The following is a 17815-nucleotide window of genomic DNA, read 5'->3' as shown; positions in this document are numbered from 1 at the left end:
TGAAAAATGTGATAAATATTGCTGTGAATCGCAAAATAACCAATTTAGAAACCACCTTACAAACACTTTGCATGTGTCACAAAGTGCATTGTGTCGTTTATTTTGTTTTGTTTAACGACACCACTAGAGCACATTGATTTATTAATCATCGGCTATTTGATATCAAACATATGTTCATTTTGATACGGTCATAGAGAGGAAACCCGCTATATTTTTCCATTAGTAGCAAGGGATCTTTTATATGCACCATCCCACAGACAGGATAGCACATACCACGGCCTTTGATATACCAGTCGTGATTCACTGGCTGGAACAAGAAATAACCCAATAAGCCCACCGACGGGGATCGATTGTGACGTTTAGATGCTGAAGTTCATGATACTTTAACGTCCTACCGTACCATTTGTTAGTTTTCTATAATACAATTACACGCCTTGTAAAATTTCATTTGAACGTCAGTATACAATGAATGACACATACATATACAGGTACATAAAATTCCCTTTTTTGTCCATTGCAAAAATCGCACATTATGGAAAAACAATAATTTAGTCCCCTCCACCAACCCCAGCTTGCCATCATCTGTCATAAGCTGTGTATATACTTTATATATTATACTAGCATACAGTATAGTCAGATTTGGAAAAAAGGGGATTGGATGTTTGAATATTGATTCTTTTATAATTCTTGGGCCTAATTCACAAAGGTCTCTTAGGCTCTGCTAGACAACAAAGCATCCTCTTTGCAAGTCTTTTAGCATTGCACTGCGAGATCGCAAAGTTACGAGAGTTTAGTGAATTAGGCCCCTGGTTATTTTGATTCTTAGTGGTCATATAGCTATGATATAGTGTATATTTGAGTGTATATTTGTTTGTATGGTAGACATTCGAAAGGCTATGTCTACTAAATATGATGCATCATTGACCAAAATGATAGCTGAAATTATTCCATGCTTTGAACTTGCGCATACGTTTTCACCTCTCTTGTGAAATCCTTGCACATTTGTTATTTGTTCCAAGTGACAAACAACCGCTGTAGTGGCAGTACTCATCATGGGTGCCACCGGTGTGACAGGATATGCCCACCTTTCGCGAACACCTGATATCGTCATTGTCATCACAGCTATACTTGTTTTAATGAGCTCTGCTGTGTACTAGATTTGATTTAATAATCTAGCCTTGGCATGGCAGTCCTCTTTGTGGCGGTGCAAGAGGGATGAAGTCTCCAGTAAAGGATCTCCTCGGAGTGGCTGTCCTCCTATAGATGAGGCACTAGATAGAGATTCGTCCAATCAACCACTATTTTGCCAAATGCTCATTCGACTGTGCATTGTACAAACATATGGCCCTGACCATGTATGACGGTTTTGTCTTTCGGATTTACAATTGTACATAACATAATGCCGATGGTAACTTAGGATTATTTACATGCATGTGTCTACAACTGTAAGTATTAAATACATGCATTTATCTACAAATGTAATACAGACAAATATACACTACATCAATGTAAACAAAGCAATAGGGGCCGTTCTAAAAATAATTATGGCGTGGTGGTATACTGGGAAAAGAAAATGCTGTTTTATTATTTTGGTATACATGGGAAATATTTTTACAATAAAACATTTTTAATTGCATTCTTTGCATTAAGAGATAATGGAAAAAAAACAATTACAGGACCAGCTGCAAGATTTTTCTAGGCAGTGGGTGCAACGTCCCAAAAGAGCACCTACAGTATTCCACAGTACACACTGACATACATTATATACAGGACGTCCATAGTGCTTTGATGTTCGGGGGAGTAGGCGCGCACGTCCAGCACCCTCCTCTGGATCCGCGCCTGAATTACCTACCAACGCCCCTTTGCAATAATTTCTGGAACTACCCTAATATCAAAGACACTTTCAAGGTTATCACAATATACAGTTTTGGCAAACATGTGAAAAATAACACCAGACAGATTTGGTTCTGAAAGTCAGTGCTTCTTAAACGTCTTTATTCGACCCACATCCGTCATAACCCACCCACAACGACCCCCACCCCACCCACCCACCCCACCCCACCACCGCCCAAACCCCACTTTCTGAGACCCTATCCCACTTTTGTTTCATTCTCCAGTGTAAAACAAGAATTTTGTGGATTTAAAGGTGCAACTATACACCAAGTTTCAGTGACCTAGGACTTATAGTGTGTGAGAAACTGATCTAAAGGCGAAACTTTAACTCAAAAGTTGATGCCGTCATTGACACCATCGTCTAAAAAGTAACATCAATATCTCGACTTTTTTACTTCGTAAAGGCGAGACAAACATATGAGGTAAATATAATTATTCCAGTAGAAAATATGTTTTGTCAAATAAACTTCTTGTATGTCGAACACTATTATCACGATTTTTGTTTCCGCCAAAGACGCCTGCCACGTGACTCATAATGTAGTCATCGGAATTCCTTCCTGAAAATTAAAGCAGTGGTGTTATGAATGTTGTTAAAATGTAATAAAATAAATAAATAAAAATTTGTTAATGAGAGCGTTGCTGGTAATCCAGTGATACAAACCGATTTATTTCTCTAATTTAATTCATTTGAAATGACAAATGTTTTTTTTGTTTTTTTATCAATTGTCACTATGTCATATTAACTAATATTTAACTAAAATGTAATGCTCTATTCCTAATATTCATATAACTGGAATAATTAATCAATTTTAGTGTTTATATATGCATTACAAGTACAAAAAAGCACACCCAACAAACAAACAAACAAACAAACAAATAAAAAACAACACGTTTCTTCAGCTCACCTCGTCCTGCTAAAATAGATCTAGCCACCTAATAAAAGTCTTTGTATTGGCTACATGTATGATGTGACAATTCCCAAGCCAAAAAGGCGTTCCTTTTGTGATTAAACAAAGTAAATATAACATTGATATTTAAATATTTTGAAACAAAAGCAGCGCCCAACCAAGATTTTATATGGGGGCCAACCACATTTGTGTGTGGGGTGGGGTAGGGTGGGAGCTACGTGACTGATTACGAGTGACTGATTAATTCTCGTTTTTACACATATTACTGGGTGAAAGACAAATGTAAAAATTGATGGAGAACAGAAAGATCTGTGATTGGTGGGACATGGCGACATTAACCCCTTCCATCCCACGAACCAGTTCCTTCATTACCACCCTTCGTCCCTCTCTTACTCACAGCGCTCCTGTACGTTGTCGTTCCGTCTACGTGTTTGGCCAAGACGGGGAGATCTCTCAGTACGATTTCCTCTTCCTTGTCAAACATCTGGTTATCATACGACAATGGCATCGGAACATCTGTTAAATACACAACAAAACACCTGGTTATCATACGACAGTGGCATCGGAACATCTGTTAAATACACAACAAAACACCTGGTTATCATACGACAGTGGCATCGGGACATCTGTTAAATACACAACAAAACACCTGGTTATCATACGACAGTGGCATCGGGACATCTGTTAAATACACAACCAAACACCCGGTTATCATACGACAGTGGCATCGGGACATCTGTTAAATACACAACAAAACACCTGGTTATCATACGACAGTGGCATCGGGACATCTGTAACATACACAACAAAACACCTGGTTATCATACGACAGTGGCATCGGGACATCTGTAAAATACACAACAAAACACCTGGTTATCATACGACAGTGGCATCGGAACATCTGTAAAATACACAACAAAAATCTGGTTATCATACGACAGTGGCATCGGAACATCTGTTAAATACACAGCAAAACATCTGATTATCATACGACAGTGGCATCGAGACATCTGTTAAATACACAACAAAACATCTGGTTATCATACGACAGTGGCATCGGAACATCTGTTAAATACACAACCAAACATCTGGTTATCATACGACAGTGGCATCGGAACATCTGTTAAATACACAACAAAACACCTGGTTATCATACGACAGTGGCATCGGGACATCTGTAAAATACACAACAAAACACCTGGTTATCATACGACAGTGGGATCGGGACATCTGTAAAATACACAACAAAACACATGGTTATCATACGACAGTGGCATCGGGACATCTGTTAAATACACAACCAAACATCTGGTTATCATACGACAGTGGCATCGGAACATCTGTTAAACAAAGAACAAAACACCTGGTTATCATAGGACAGTGGCATCGGAACATCTGTTAAATACACAACAAAACATCTGGTTATCATACGACAGTGGCATCGGGACATCTGTTAAATACACAACAAAACACCTGGTTATCATACGACAGTGGCATCGGGACATCTGTAACATACACAACAAAACACCTGGTTATCATACGACAGTGGCATCGGAACATCTGTAAAACACACAACAAAACACCTGGTTATCATACGACAGTGGCATCGGAACATCTGTTAAATACACAGCAAAACATCTGGTTATCATACGACAGTGGCATCGAGACATCTGTTAAATACACAACAAAACACCTGGTTATCATACGACAGTGGCATCGGGACATCTGTTAAATACACAACAAAACACCTGGTTATCATACGACAGTGGCATCGGGACATCTGTAAAATACACAACGAAACACCTGGTTATCATAAGACAGTGGCATCGAGACATCTGTTAAATACACAACAAAACATCTGGTTATCATACGACAGTGGCATCGGAACATGTGTTAAACAAAGAACAAATCACCTGGTTATCATAGGACAGTGGCATCGGAACATCTGTTAAATACACAACAAAACACCTGGTTATCATACGACAGTGGCATCGGGACATCTGATAAATACACAACAGAACATCTGGTTATCATACGACAGTGGCATCGGAACATCTGTTAAATACACAACAAAACATCTGGTTATCATACGACAGTGGCATCGGAACATCTGTTAAATACACAACAAAACACCTGGTTATCATACGACAGTGGCATCGGGACATCTGTAAAATACACAACAAAACACATGGTTATCATACGACAGTGGCATCGGGACATCTGTTAAATACACAACCAGACATCTGGTTATCATACGACAGTGGCATCGGAACATCTGTTAAACAAAGAACAAAACACCTGGTTATCATAGGACAGTGGCATCGGAACATCTGTTAAATACACAACAAAACACCTGGTTATCATACGACAGTGGCATCGGGACATCTGATAAATACACAACAAAACATCTGGTTATCATACGACAGTGGCATCGGGACATCTGTTAAATACACAACAAAACATCTGGTTATCATACGACAGTGGAATCGGGACATCTGTTAAATACACAACAAAACATCTGGTTATCATACGACAGTGGCATCGGGGCATCTGTTAAATACACAACAAAACACCTGGTTATCATACGACAGTGGCATCGGGGCATCTGTTAAATACACAACAAAACACCTGGTTATCATACGACAGTGGCATCGGAACATCTGTTAAATACACAGCAAAACATCTGGTTATCATACGACAGTGGCATCGAGACATCTGTTAAATACACAACAAAACGTCTGGTTATCATACGACAGTGGCATCGGAACATCTGTTAAATACACAACCAAACATCTGGTTATCATACGACAGTGGCATCGGAACATCTGTTAAATACACAACAAAACACCTGGTTATCATACGACAGTGGCATCGGGACATCTGTAACATACACAGCAAAACACCTGGTTATCATACGACAGTGGCATCGGAACATCTGTAAAACACACAACAAAACACCTGGTTATCATACGACAGTGGCATCGGAACATCTGTTAAATACACAGCAAAACACCTGGTTATCATATGACAGTGGCATCAGGACATCTGTTAAATACACAACAAAACACCTGGTTATCATACGACAGTGGCATCGGGACATCTGTAAAATACACAACAAAACACCTGGTTATCATAAGACAGTGGCATCGGGACATCTGTTAAATACACAACAAAACATCTGGTTATCATACGACAGTGGCATCGGAACATGTGTTAAACAAAGAACAAAACACCTGGTTATCATAGGACAGTGGCATCGGAACATCTGTTAAATACACAACAAAACACCTGGTTATCATACGACAGTGGCATCGGGACATCTGATAAATACACAACAAAACATCTGGTTATCATACGACAGTGGCATCGGGACATCTGTTAAATACACAACAAAACATCTGGTTATCATACGACAGTGGAATCGGGACATCTGTTAAATACACAACAAAACATCTGGTTATCATACGACAGTGGCATCGGAACATCTGTTAAATACACAACAAAACATCTGGTTATCATACGACAGTGGCATCGGAACATCTGTTAAATACACAACAAAACACCTGGTTATCATACGACAGTGGCATCGGGACATCTGTAAAATACACAACAAAACACATGGTTATCATACGACAGTGGCATCGGGACATCTGTTAAATACACAACAGACATCTGGTTATCATACGACAGTGGCATCGGAACATCTGTTAAACAAAGAACAAAACACCTGGTTATCATAGGACAGTGGCATCGGAACATCTGTTAAATACACAACAAAACACCTGGTTATCATACGACAGTGGTATCGGGACATCTGATAAATACACAACAAAACATCTGGTTATCATACGACAGTGGAATCGGGACATCTGTTAAATACACAACAAAACATCTGGTTATCATACGACAGTGGAATCGGGACATCTGTTAAATACACAACAAAACATCTGGTTATCATACGACAGTGGCATCGGGGCATCTGTTAATTACACAACAAAACACCTGGTTATCATACGACAGTGGAATCGGGACATCTGTTAAATAAACAACAAAACACCTGGTTATCATACGACAGTGGCATCGACACATCTGTTAAATACACAACAAAACATCTGGTTGTCATACGACAGTGGCATCGACACGTCTGTTAAATACACAACAAAACACCTGGTTATCATACGACAGTGGCATCGGAACATCTGTTAAATACACAACAAAACACTTGGTTATCATACGATAGTGACATCGGGGCATGTGATAAATACACAACAAAACATCTGGTTATCATACCACAGTGGCAATGGGACATCTGTTAAATACACAACAAAACATCTGGTTATCATACGACAGTGGAATCGGGACATCTGTTAAATACACAACAAAACATCTGGTTATCATACGACAGTGGCATCGGGGCATCTGTTAAATACACAACAAAACACCTGATTATCATACGACAGTGGAATCGGGACATCTGTTAAATAAACAACAAAACACCTGGTTATCATACGACAGTGGCATCGACACATCTGTTAAATACACAACAAAACATCTGGTTGTCATTCGACAGTGGCATCGACACGTCTGTTAAATACACAACAAAACACCTGGTTATCATACGACAGTGGCATCGGAACATCTGTTAAATACACAACAAAACACTTGGTTATCATACGATAGTGGCATCGGGGCATCTGATAAATACACAACAAAACATCTGGTTATCATACCACAGTGGCAATGGGACATCTGTTAAATACACAACAAAACATCTGGTTATTATACGACATTGGCATCGGAACATCTGTTAAAAACACAACAAAACACTTGGTTATCATACGACAGTGGCATAGGGACATCTGTTAAATACACAACAAAACATATTGTTTTCACATGACAGTGGAATCGGGACATCTGTTAAATACACAACAAAACATCTGGTTATCATACGACAGTGGCATCGGAACATCTGTTAAATACACAACAAAACATCTGGTTATCATACGACAGTGGCATCAGAACATCTGTTAAATACAGAACAAAACACCTGGTTATCATACGACAGTGGCATCGGAACATCTGGTAAATACACAACAAAACATTTAGTTTTTACATGACAGTGGCATCGGAACATCTGGTAAATACACAACAAAACATTTAGTTTTTACATGACAGTGGTATCGGGGCATCTGTACAAAATGCAACAAAACATGTGGTTATCATACGACAGTGGAATCAGGACATCAGTTTCACGTATCACTCATATTGTAAGGGATTGAATACACATTGTATTACAGTTACCGTTAATAAGTTTTACGTACCACTCATATTCTATGGGGTTGAATACACATTGTATTGCACTTACCGTTAATGAGTTTGACTGTGTCGTCGGTGACGTTGGTGACGCCGTGTTGAGGTGAGGCCTCTTCGATCTGAACGACAACAACACTCGGACATCCTGCTGTCTTTCTGACGTTGTTATCGCCACCGTCGGAACCAGTGACGTCAACAACACTAGGTACCATGACGTCAACACCTCCATCCAGTGTCTGTGAGGGAGGAATGCCATCATCACTTGCAACATTAACGACATCATCGCGAACTGACACATTCTCGTCGGTTTCACATTGTACCGTCATCCTGAAAGTTCCGTTGGAAATAATGCCTCCATTGCACATAGGGTCTGAAATATATAAAATATGTGCATGTATAAACACAGGTCTACAGTTATGAGACGGGTGTGTGTGGGCTATTTAATACATCCACATTTTATCATATTAATACACAATTAAGCCTGTAGGAATGTGGGGTTGGGGTGGGGGTGGGGGCGGGGGTGGTCCTGTATTCACTGTCGCCTTCATTGTGATTATACTCCCCAAATCTCAATAATTTTATGTTTAACAGGTCTGCGTGTGTCGATAAATAAAATATTTCCTTTTTTTTTTTCTTTTTTTTTTACAAATTTACATATATTTTATCTTCTAAACTGTATGCCTAACTACACAACAATTTAAGGATTGTCTGTTATTTCTGTTACGTTCATCGGGGTATGAAAAAAAAATCGTCTGCAAACTGTGAATCCGCGACAGGTGTAACAAAACCCGTGGTATGTGTTATCCTGTCTGTGGGATGGTACATATAAAAGATCCCTTGTACAATGGGAAAATGTAACGGGTTTCCCACTGCATGTCAAAATTACCAAATGTTTTACATGTAATTTGTCGATAATTAATAAATCAATGTGCTCTAGTGGTGTCGTTAAACAAAACAAACTTTACTGTTATAATTCTTGTTTACCTGGTATATTAGTGACTTCTGTCGTCTTATCTTTCTCGTGTATGTGAGTTTTTGTTATCTCCGCCAAGTGCTTCGTGGTCTGGGCAACCTTCCGCTCCAAGTCCACAATTTTCAACTGAAAGAAAATAATAAAGGAAAGGAATGTTTATTTAGAGGTACTAGGGAATTTCAGAAGGAAGGGTTGATATAGATAACCAAAGTTTATAGAGGGGCCAAGTCATGCTCCCCCCAGAAAACATATCAAGAAAACCCCAGAAACATTGCTTGAGAGGAGGAGTTTCGATCTGCAAAACATCTGAAAAAACCAGAAGATTAAAGTTTGTTTTGTTTAACGACGCCACTAGAGCACATTGATTTTTTGTCTTATCATCGGCTATTGGACGTCAAACATATGGTCATTGTGACATATATTTTTTAGAGGAAACCCGCTCTCGCCACATAGGCTACTGTTTTACGACAGGCAGCAAGGGATCTTTTATTTGCGCTTCCCACAGGCAGGATAGCACAAACCATGGCCTTTATTGAACCAGTTATGGATCATTGGTCGGTGCAAGTGGTTTACACCTACCCACTGAGCCTTGCGGAGCACTCACTCAGAGTTTGGAGTCGGTATCTGAATTAAAAATCCCATGCCTCGACTGGGATCCGAACCCAGTACCTACCAGCCTGTAGACCGATGGCCTAACCACGACGCCACCGAGGCCCATCACCTGGACAAATGCCTGGTACATCGCCCCCGTTGAACACTATCACTAATTACTCCATGCAGTTCAATACACGTTTTATGTCAGAATATATTCAGTGAAAAATACATCAGTATCGAGATGTATTTAACGACGCACTCATCACATTTTATTTACGGTTATATGACATCGGACATATGGTTCAGGACCACACAGATATTGAGAGAGGAAACCTGCTGCAGCCAATTCATGGGCTACTCTTTTCGATTAGCAGCAATGGATCTTTTATATGCACCATCCCACAGATAGGATAGCACATACCACAGCCTTTGATACACCAGTCGTGGTGCACTAGCTGGAAAGAGAAATAGCCCAATAGGCCTACCGACGGAGATCGATCACACAACGACCGCGCATCAAGCGAGCGCCTTACCATTGGGTTACGTCCCGCCCCCAATATCGAGATAGTCATGTGACTGCTAGGTATTTTTAGGGGTACTTTCCCTTGACAAGTACCTTGCAAAAATGTTTTAAGTTAGCCACCCCCATGCCAGAACACTGCCTGATGTTGCTGTTATGAAAGTGACATTCTTATATGTTAGTACTAATGTTGTAAAGTAATTTTAAAGAAATGGGATATTTAAATACTACATAGGTCAACTTATACTTGTAAGCATCAAAGAAAGACTTCAAAAGGCATATCAGAATTTTGTAATATTTGTTTTTGTTTATAAGGAACTAGTTCCGAAACCAGATTACATTAAGCTGCTACGGGTAACGACACCACAAATGGTGATGTAGTGTCTGTAGTAACATCTGTTATCAACAGACGGTTCAAAGTTTAAACTCAACAAGGTGACAAAGGTTTCTATTCTGTTGTACCTGTTGCCTGTCCAGTCTGTCCTGTAGAGAAGAGCTCTTTTCTTCGCACTTCGTCTTAGCTGATTTCCAAATGTGAATTTCCTGATCCAGCTCTGCTTTCGTTTTCTTAGCATTGACTACAATAATAATAAACTGACGATGATGATAATAATAATAATAATAATAATAATAATAATAATAATAATAATAATAATAATAGTAATAATAACAAGCATTCTGAGAGTATTGCTAAAGCCCAATATATTTCCGTATGTTCCAAGTTCAAGGGCAATAACTTTGTGCAAAAAATTTGAAAATCGCCATGAAAGGTAACTTTATCTGTAACAGTACATGATAAATCTATATACAAAATTTCATCTCATTATCTCTAGGCATTCAGAAAAAAACATTTTTTTTTTTTTAAAGTTAAGAAAATAAATTTTCATTTTCAAGAGCCATAACTTTGTGAAAAAGAAATAAATTGCCATAAAATTCAAACTTGATTTGCAATAGAACATGATAAAACTATACATTTCGGGAAAAAAAGTTCAAAGACCATAACTGTGAAAAATGGTTGAATCGTCATTGAAGTCAAACGTGATCTGTAATAGTATATTATAAAGCTATACACAATATTTCAGCTCAATATCTCGATGAACAGTCTTTGTAATTATAATCATTAACTGTACAAGTTTCAGATGTTTTAGAACAGTTACAGTGAAAATATAAATTGACGTACCCTACCTTGGTAACATACTGTGAAATAATACAGGGCCGTACCCTCCGGGGGGGGGGCAGGGGGGGGCAGCTGCCCCCCCCTGAGAATCTTGTCCTTTTTTTTTTTTTTAATATATCTCCAGTAATAGCATAGAAATGTTTAATCTTTATAGTATGTTAAAAATTATTTATAAAATTTAGTGCCCCCCCCATGGATTTTGGTCAGGGTACGGCCCTGTAATATACAACAAAACAAATCCCTATAATATCGACACGAGTAATGTCCCTTGGATTATTATATTACTATCATATTACAGTTTAATTTAACCCCCCACCCCCACCCCCCCCCACCCTCCGCATATGTCCAAAAAAATATATTTCAACCAAGACGTTTTCAAAGTTTATAAAAGAGCCCAATTAAAAATTATGTAACTCAAAACCGAGACAATTATTTTATATTACTTCAATAATGCTTTTAACTATATTTTGAATGAAAAACTAAAAGTTAGGTCTTCATAACACCATCCCCATTTGAGCGTTACATATATTTTGTATTGCTTTAATCGCCGTTATTAACCCGAAATGTCGCACAGTAATGAAACGGGGATGTTGTACCTTTAATAAATATTAACATACTATATGAGAACCGTACCTAACATAGAATAGGTGAGAAAGGCAACTACTACAATAAGAATCAAGGCACAGTAACAGAGGGTTTTCTGCTGGTAGACAAAAATGACACTTTTTTATATAGAAAATGAATACTTTTTTTTACTAAAAAGGTCACTTTTGTACTTTTAAAAAAGGCAATTTTGAACTAAAAATGACACTTTTTTACATAAAATGTAAACTTTTGTACTTCAAAGGTCAATTTTGTATTAAAAAGGTAATTTTTGTACTAAAAAGGATACATGGTACATAAAATGTGCACTTTTGTACTAAAAAGGTCACGATTTTGTAGTTTTCTTGGTGTTGCAACTGCACACCCCCTCCCCCCCCCCCACTTATTCCCTTCTACGCACGACCCTGTAAATCAAGTTATATTTTCAGTTTAGGTTAGCTTACTATTGCACACAGTGAATACCCGCCACAACCTCAGTAGAACGACAAACGTGGCAGCCTCCTCCCACACAACCTCCTGACCTATGACGGTAAACACAACCTCCAGTGAGAATGCGCCGATTACGACAAAGGCGTCGAAAACCTAAAGGGAAAGAAACATATAGGGCGTCATGTACATTCAAAGACAATCGTGGTATTAGCTGTTGTAGAAATGATCTTTTTGGAATAAAATCTTTTTTTCAGGTCTGCCGGAATGGGACATAAACAGTTACTGTTATTATATTCCATAAGTTATTCCTCCAGTCACACATAATATGTTTGGGTTCATGCAGTCGTGTTAGATATCCATTTTATGTAACACGATCATATAAACACGCACTCTCTCTGTCTCTCTGTCTCTGATTCTCTCTGTGTCTCTCTCTGTATCTCTGTCTGTCTGTCTCTCTTCCACTCTCTCTCTCTCTCTCTCTCTCTCTCTCTCTCTCTCTCTCTCTCTCTCTCTCTCTCTCTCTCTCTCTCTCTCTCTCTCTCTCTCTCTCTCTCTCTCTCTCTCTCTCTCTCTCTCTCTCTCTCACACACACACACAAACACAGAATACAGAAGTTTGTTTTGTTTAACGACACCACTAGAGCACATTGATTTATCAGTTATCAGCTATTGGATGTCAAAATTTAATTTTGACATGTAGTCTTAGAAAGTAAATTCGCTACATTTTCCCATTAGAAGCAAAGGATATTTTATGCAAATATTCAGTTAGTTTAACCTACGTAAAACACAACATGAATTAAAAACAATTGGGGTAACATATTTCATAAACACTGTTAGGTACAAATTAACTATTAGAATAATAATATTAATTTAATAACTGCATTATCACTGTTGTAAGTTCCATATATCGCTATTTGTTAAACAGGGAATACTACATAAGCGGTCGTTAGATATCGTTTATCTTAGAACGAGTTGTTTAAAAACGTATCCAAAGAGCGAAAGCGAGTTGGATGCGTTTTTAAACAAGTTATAAGATAAATGGTATCTAACGGACACGAATATAGTATTCTATTTTTTACATATCTTGAGAAAACAGTTTTAAAATAAATTTAAAGGCCTTTTCCAACTAAAACCCATATACGGTCCGAGTGTATATAGTTAACTTGTGCATCACAGACAAGTCAACTTCAGGTTAACTTATACGTCACAGAGTGATCGATTCGACCGTGTTTTTTTCTTTTTTTTTTTTCAATGAATGGTATGGCATTGGTGACCTGGGCCCGTGGTTATAAAACTGAAAGTAAAGACTTGAATAAAGTTCAGACTTTAACGTAATGCTGTTTGAATGGCGTTGCCATGACGTTAAAGTCTAGACTTTAAGGTTTATAAGCACGGCGCCTGGTCTTCACCCAGGAACCAGCCAGTCGTATATCTTTAAAATGTTCTCGCACATATCATGTGTGTTAACACTATATGTGTTATCAAATATAACAAATGATGTTCTCACCAACGGGTGTGTAAAAAAAAACCCATTTATTTATGATACATAATTACAAACTATTTGATTCCACGCGTACTCACTGCATAACTGCGTCGAGAATATTTGATTGCAGGGTAGTGTAATTCGGCATAAACGTTTTTTTTCCCCTCAAATTAGAAAGCAAACAGAAAAATCTGCTTCACGTATCCATACAAAAAATATGTGAAGATGTTGTGGTGAAACACACATACGCAATAACTATGACATCACGCATTTAAGGTGACACACCACCATTAATTACTCCATGCAGTGCAATACAATTTATATGTCAGAATATATTCTGTGAAAAATACAACAATGTCAGGAGGGTCATGTGACTACTCATTTTAGGGGGTGCTCTCAACTAATAAGTACAGTGTAAAAAATCAACATACATTTATGTCTACTGCGAAATTTTTCTGTCGGCCATTCTCATGTCTGAGCACCGCCTCGTGTTGCTGTTATACAAGTGGCACTACACCACTTGCACAGTTGTTATCAGTTAGTACGTCATATATAACAAGTTACTTCAAACCAATGGGTTATTTAAATACTACAGAGGTCAACCTACGTGTAATCATCAAAGAAAGATTTCAAAAAGCATATCAAAATTGTGTAGTATTTTTTTTTTATGAGGAACTATTTCCTAAACCGGACTATATTAAGCTGCTACAACAAGTAACGACACACAAGACGGTCATAATAAAGAGCCACTTTCGGAATACTAAAAGCAAAACCTACTGGCTCTCCTCACTATTTCAATTAGAACGACCATCAAAATTGCGTCAAATTTCCTTCATGTAAACGCGCACCTCATCCTCTTTGACATAATCCTACGAGACTTTCAAAATTCCATAGCACCAATTACACCCCGCCTGTCACCAACACTGGACGGCTGGTGCTCCCTTGCACTTGTCAGTGCAGGCGTCCCTTCTCTAACCCTCCTCCAACTCTTTCCTGTCCAGGATAGGCGTGTGCTACCACAGCTTGCTCTGAATGTGCACGTAAATCTCTTTCTCGTTCGTTCTCGTAGTAACGACACAACGAATAGTGGTGTGTTGCATTAACATTTCGGTCACACACAATATAATTTCCAATAACATTTTTTAAAAATAGGTTATATTAGTACATGAAATTATTTGGCTATAATGTTTTTGTTTTTTTATAGGCAAGTAGTGGAAAGAATAACCTTTACATTTGCAGAAAAAAAAATGAATAAATATATTTTGGCGGGAAGCAACTTTGATAAAGCCCCTTTAATTAACACTTAATTATCTTCACCTGCCAGAACTTGACAAAGAAGCTTTTCCTTGTGAGTAGCATCTTCAAAAGTATCTGTGAAGTAGAATATAAAACAACAATAACACAGTATCACATATTGTGAAATGGAAAGGAAAGGAATGTTGGTTAAACGACAACTCAACAAATTTATAAACTACGACTGTTTGCAGGCCCGTAACAGTGACATAAAATTTTGTTTTGTTAACGACAGCACTAGAGCACATTGATTAATTCATCATCGGCTATTGGATGTCAATCAATTGATAATTGTAACTTGTAGACTTGGGGATGTTTCTAGCAATGAGCACTCTTGAGTTTTTTTTTTTTTTAAATACTTCAGAAGTTAAACTATTTATCACTGAGCTCTCAAACAACGTGTATTTGTTTTGTTTAACGACACAACTAGAGCACATTGATTAATTAATCATCGGCTTTTGGGTGTCAAACATTTGGTAATTCTGACACGTCAATCTAATTAAAATTAGCTCCACTATTACATGTGGATCTAACACCAGCCAGTTGGAGCTCATGTACACCAATCAAAACCTTACTTGCAGAATCCTGCCAATGATTTAAAAATAATTTGAAAACATTCCGAATTATCTTGAGGGTATACGACATGTTTCGTGTGAATTACGAATGCCTTAAAACATGTTTTATTTTATAAAATAAATAATTTGTAATGTAAAACTGAAGACTGATTTATTTTTTGTTTTGTTTTATAAATAAATAAATAATTTTTAATATAAAATTGAAGACTGATAACCCACCCCGTACATATTGGTATGGTTCGCTGTACTGCGGCCACTAAAATAGACTCGCCCGATATTTTTAGAATTTGTATGCTCCCAAATAACGTTATAAAAGGCGAAGTGTGATTGGTCAATATTTAAATTATTATTTACAGACGAAATGTTACCTGGACATTGGGGACTACGCAGTGTTGTTAGTTTTAAATCACTGGCAGGATTCTGCAAGTAAGGTTTTGATTGGTGGACATGAGCTCCAACTGGCTGCTGTTAGATCCACATGTAATAGTGGAGCTAATTTTAATTAGATTGCTGACACGTAGTCATCAGAGGAAACCCGCTACACTTTTCCCAATGCAGTAGATCGATCGCTCTCGGTGGACTGGTACATCAAAAGTTGTGGTATGTGTTTCCCTGTATAGGGGAAGTCAGTATAACATAGTCATTGCTACATTCAGCTTCAGGTAACGTTCGCGAACTATTTGACTTGTTCCCGATATCCCATCAGGTGGTACATTGGGCCATTTTATGTTCCAGCCAGTGCATCACGACTGGCATATCTAAGGCCGTGGTATGTCCTATCCTGTGTGTGTTATGGTGCATATTAAAGATCCCTTGCTACTAATGAAAAAAAAATGCAGCAGGCTTCCTCTCTAAGAATAAATGTGAAAATGACCAAATGTTTGACATCCAATAGCCGATGATTAATAAATCAATGTGCTCTATTGGTGTCGTTAAACAAAACAAACTTCAACTTTTGTTCCCGATATGGTCATTCAATTTAACGTGGAGCGCCTGGACCAATTTAATAAAGTAGGTTTTTTTCTGTTTGGTCTGTCTAAAAAGAAAAAGCAGCGTGTCGACTGCGGATCCTCTTATCTAGGTTAATTGACAAATCCATTTGTTAGTCACCAGATCAGGCCCATAGGAATAATATATTGAACTCTTACTTAGCCTTTATGAGTTATTTTAATAATAGAACACTCTACATACATGTGTAGCAATGCGTTGTGAAAATGAGTGGATGAATGTATATAACTGTGTGTCTTGTAATGTATAATTAACGTTATATAAAATATATAATTGGAAAAGTGCTGTTCCCCTTTTTATAGTGGACTGATAATGTGAGTTGATGTTCAGGGGCCTAATCCACAAAGGTCTCTTAGGCTCTGCTAGACAACAAAGCATCCTCTTTGCAAGTCTTTTTGCACTGAACTGCGATATCGCAAAGTTGCGAGAGTTTAGTGAATTGGGTCCCAGGGCTCTCCAACCCTAACACCAACTATGTTTCTGGGAACAATAAATAATTTGAACGGGACAAATTTTTTTTTTTTAATTATTATTAATTTTTTTTTTAAATGTAGAAGATATATTGAACTCCGTTGAAAACGCATCAGCCAAATTTGTTGTGAAAAGATTAAGGGAAGGAAAGCAAATACATTTATCTGGTTTTGTATAACTGAATGTATTCTTTGGTGGGCACCGGCCTCGGTGGCGTCGTGGCAGGCCATCGGTCTACAGGCTGGTAGGTACTGGGTTCGGATCCCAGTCGAGGCATGGGATTTTTAATCCAGATATCGACTCCAAACCCTGAGTGAGTGCTCCGCAAGGCTCAATGGGTAGGTGTAAACCACTTGCACCGACCAGTGATCCATAACTGGTTCAACAAAGGCCATGGTTTGTGCTATCCTGGCTGTGGGAAGCGCAAATAAAAGATCCCTTGCTGCCTGTCGTAAAAGAGTAGCCTATGTGGCGACAGCGGGTTTCCTCTAAAAAAATCTGTGTGGTCCTTAACCATATGTCTGACGCCATATAACCGTAAATAAAATGTGTTGAGTGCGTCGTTAAATAAAACAC

At 38.1% G+C, this 17815-nt stretch overlaps 1 protein-coding gene across 2 annotated transcripts in view; it reads right to left on the bottom strand.

The window, feature by feature from the left end:
- Positions 1-233: 233 nt before the first annotated feature.
- Positions 234-17815, bottom strand: part of LOC121382218 — a 75622-nt gene continuing 58040 nt past the window's right edge. For both annotated transcript variants that reach the window (XM_041511754.1, XM_041511747.1), the window contains exons 4-10: positions 15210-15263; positions 12425-12563; positions 10664-10779; positions 9099-9213; positions 8167-8484; positions 3199-3317; positions 234-2450 (exon numbers count right to left, since the gene is read on the bottom strand). In XM_041511754.1, the coding sequence (XP_041367688.1) occupies positions 2424-2450; positions 3199-3317; positions 8167-8484; positions 9099-9213; positions 10664-10779; positions 12425-12563; positions 15210-15263 (888 nt within the window). In that variant the 3' untranslated portion in view covers positions 234-2423. The remainder of the gene's footprint in view (positions 2451-3198; positions 3318-8166; positions 8485-9098; positions 9214-10663; positions 10780-12424; positions 12564-15209; positions 15264-17815) is intronic.

This window comes from Gigantopelta aegis, chromosome 2 (genome assembly GCF_016097555.1).
Source record: "Gigantopelta aegis isolate Gae_Host chromosome 2, Gae_host_genome, whole genome shotgun sequence".
Lineage (NCBI taxonomy): Eukaryota > Metazoa > Mollusca > Gastropoda > Neomphalida > Peltospiridae > Gigantopelta > Gigantopelta aegis.
This window is presented reverse-complemented; position numbering and strand designations above follow the sequence as displayed.